We start from the raw sequence: 3,467 nt of genomic DNA on the forward strand, positions 1-3,467 counted from the left end.
AAATGGTCGCTTCTTGATTTTCTCCCAAATAAATACAATTTATGTTTAAAATGATCAATGATTTTTAAAAGTTAAATTATGCTAATTTGAGTAATAGATAGTTGACCTTTACATCTAATAGTAAAATAATACAAACATTAGTAAGAACACTTTATAAGGCTTTATAAGGTGTATTCGAAAAAAATGCATTGAACATAATTAAGTATTTTTGCTTCATTCAATATGTACATGTAAGTTATAGTAATTAGCAAGCTCGTCAAGCTATGGAAGGGGCATTTAATTACCTCTGATAGTTCATTTAGGTTTGTAACTTGTAATTATAATTTTATGAAAAAAAAAAAAAAAAAAATGGCATTGATTAAGTTTGAAACCCTTAATCGTACCTAACGATGTAACATGGTATATATTGATGGTTTAATGTTTTTATAGATAGATTTTGAACACTTCCACGTAAATTAGTATTAGAATTAGACATGTTGTAAACTTTTATATACAACCATTAAAGCATCTCAACATATCACTCTCAGAACTTTTATTTTTTATAACATTAAAATTCTAATCTATTACAACATGCATATTATTCAAGAATTTATATTCTCTTTATCACTAAAGAACTTAACTCTAACAACATTTTCCAACTTTAACAATTAAAATTACATTAAAAAAAAAAAATCACAAATCCATCATCTAGTATTCAAATCAAACTCCCCTCCCTCACGCCACTCACTTTGCATCCCACCATCACCATTCTCCCTCTCCTCATCATTCAAAAAATCCTCCGACGGCTCCTTCTCCTCCCTCCCCCACCCATTCATCACCTCCTCCTGCCCACCACCATCACCACCGCCGCCTCCCCCATCCTCCTCCATCCCCGCCATCGCACTAGCCCGAATGGGCGCCCGGGCCATCATCTCCGCCCTGGCCGCCTCCGCCTGAGCCAATGCCGCCATCCGCATACTAGCGGCATGCGCCTCCCGCCCGGCTTTTTGTCGATTTTCCATTTCCGCCCTTGCTTCGAAGAGCGCGCGACGCTCTTCTTGGAGCAAAGCTTGTTCGATTAGTAATCGTTCTTCGGAACGGAATTCGCCCATCGCGCGTTTACGCGATATGATGTTGAACGCGAGGACTTGTTTTTCAAATGTCGCAGTGAATTCGGAGACTTTGTTCGCGATGCTTTGGTCCCACTGCTGGCAACGGGAAAGGACGGTTCCGGTCGTGTCGGAATCCAGGATTCTATCGTCTTCCTCGGCTTCGTAGTCCGCGACTACGTGGTACGGTAAGAGTCTAGACAAAGATTATTTGTTTTTTGTTAAATGTTAGAAATAGCAATGTACTTTGAACTTTCATTGATTTATTTGCTATAGCATCCTACTTTTGTTTCTTCCTATTACAGATAGACAGACGACATTGTACTTTGAGAAGTCTACCGATTATACGCATGTCACCTTGTTATAATTGGAAAAAAAAAATTCAAAGTATAATGTTATAATTGACTTGCTATTTATAGAATATTTAGTTGCATAACTTCTTCTTTTTTTTCCCTTAATCACATGTCATCAACTATCATGCAACCCCATGCTTCTAAATTTGATTAGTCAGCAACTACTTTGACATATCATGCTTCCATATTTGACTTAAAGTTTAAAACTTAGAGTAAATTACAAGAATAGTCCATGGGTATACCAAAATATGTGGGTTCAGTCCAATTTCAGATTTTGTTTATATGGGGATAAAAACAGCGCCTGATAAAACTCCAACAATCAGAACAACAAATACAAATCACTCAAACCAGCTTTACTAAAGAGCTTACCCAAGCAAAAGAGGAAGAAAAAAAAAACTAATTAATCACCCTCAACACTAGACATACCTAAAGCTATAGAAAGAATGAACAAATCATGCCCTACCACATAAAGCATTTGCAGCCTTAACTTCTAACAAGTACGCAAATTAATGGTCTTAATTTTTCCTATAAACACAGATTAGCAAGTAAAAATCATCACAATTCTTGCTAAATACCAGAAATATAATCAGTTTAAACGCATATAAAACTCCCCCAAATTGGAGATTGATCGAGGATATGGGTAATAGCAGTATAAACAAAGAACAACTCAAAGCATCACAATTAAGAAAGGGGAAAAAATGTCACCTTTCACAAGCATCTTCCAGTGAAGAAAAGGGGCGTTTGAAGTCGGGATGGCAAACTCGCCAAGCGTCCTGATACGCCATCTGCAATTCAGCCTGGTTTGCTGGAGGAGTTTGAGAAGGTTGAGTTTGGGTGCGATTAGGAGGTCTAAGCTGTGGATTCATGGACATAGGGTTAGGGTTTTGTAGAAGATTAGGGTTAGGATTAGGGTTTTGCTGTTGATGCTGTTGATGCTGTTGTTGATTGATGATGGGACGCTGTAGTGGTCGAAGATGTGCATCGATGTTAGAGGGAAATCGAGAGATTGCTTGCTGCTGTTTGTGCTGCTGCTGGATTTGCTGTAAGAGAAGGAACTGTTGTTGTTGTTGATGTTGCTGTTGCTGTTGTTGTTGATGTTGATGTTGTTGTTGTAGCATCAGATGCTGTTGTTGTTGCTGTTGCTGTTGCTGCGCCATGGCTTTGGCTTCTTCCATTGGTAGGGATTCGGTGATCTTGAGATACAGTCTCTGTCGGCTCGTCCCCTTTTCAATGCCCAGTAGATCCCACTGGTCAAGCTGCTCCGAGTTTAATGGAGCCAAGGTCTTTGGTTATCGAATCCGAAGTATCTTATTTCTCCTTAAATGAAATAGACATTGTATTTTATTGATCGATTTTTATTAATATGTTATTTTTATTTTTAATAGAGAAACTATAAAAAAAATGGTGAACTAGATTTTTGTTTTATTTTTTTTTATGTATAATTTATGGATTTATTAGAAAAGTCACATCAATCATTAAATATACACATTAATTCCTAAAACACTTAAGTTTTTTTTTGTAAATTCAATAAAAAAAAAAAGGAAAATATTGGAGAAAGAAAGGGAATGGAAGGCAAGGAAAATTTCTTTATTCTATGTTCCCGAGTTCGGAGGAAATGAAAAGGAAATTTTTTAAGTTTTTGTATTTCCGAGTTAGAAGGGAAAATAAGCTTAAAATTTTTACTTTCCCTCACTTTCTTCTCAAATCCGCCCAATTTAGGAGAAAAATATGACATCAAAATCATTTCCTTCCCCCCACTTTCCTTCCATTAATAAAACTCGGAAACACGATTTTCCTTTGACATCGCTCACCTTCTCTCCATTTTCATCCATATCTCTCAATAAGTAGAACTCGGTAACAAGGCGTTAGTAATAATTAAATTTCTACTCTTTAGGCTTTCATATGTTTTGGAATTGGTTACTTTTTACCTTCGATATCTTTTCATTATCGTTTGGTCACTTTTTTCCTTATGAGCTTTAATTTTCATCCCTTATTATTATTATTATTATTATTATTATTATTATTA

The 3,467-nt window shown here is 36.1% G+C and overlaps 1 protein-coding gene across 1 annotated transcript; it reads right to left on the reverse strand.

The window, feature by feature from the left end:
• Positions 1–521: 521 nt before the first annotated feature.
• On the reverse strand, positions 522–2,745 carry LOC111886546 (mediator of RNA polymerase II transcription subunit 9). The gene is made up of 2 exons (XM_023882803.3): positions 2,147–2,745; positions 522–1,284 (listed from the first exon to the last, which is right to left on the reverse strand). The coding sequence occupies exons 1-2, from the start codon at positions 2,614–2,616 to the stop codon at positions 684–686; spliced, it is 1,071 nt and encodes a 356-aa protein (XP_023738571.1). The 5' UTR covers positions 2,617–2,745; the 3' UTR covers positions 522–683.
• Between the last annotated feature and the right edge of the window lie 722 nt (positions 2,746–3,467).

The sequence above is a fragment of the Lactuca sativa genome, chromosome 2 (assembly GCF_002870075.4).
Source record: "Lactuca sativa cultivar Salinas chromosome 2, Lsat_Salinas_v11, whole genome shotgun sequence".
In the NCBI taxonomy this organism is placed as follows: domain Eukaryota; kingdom Viridiplantae; phylum Streptophyta; class Magnoliopsida; order Asterales; family Asteraceae; genus Lactuca; species Lactuca sativa.

Bases quoted from the DNA above. Each gene is read 5' to 3' on its own strand.
- LOC111886546 (XM_023882803.3), bottom strand. From the start codon at position 2,616: ATGGAAGAAGCCAAAGCCATGGCGCAGCAACAGCAACAGCAACAACAA. The intron at 1,285-2,146 runs GTGACATTTTTT...ATCTTTGTCTAG, and splicing joins CTGGAAGATGCTTGTGAAAG to ACTCTTACCGTACCACGTAG.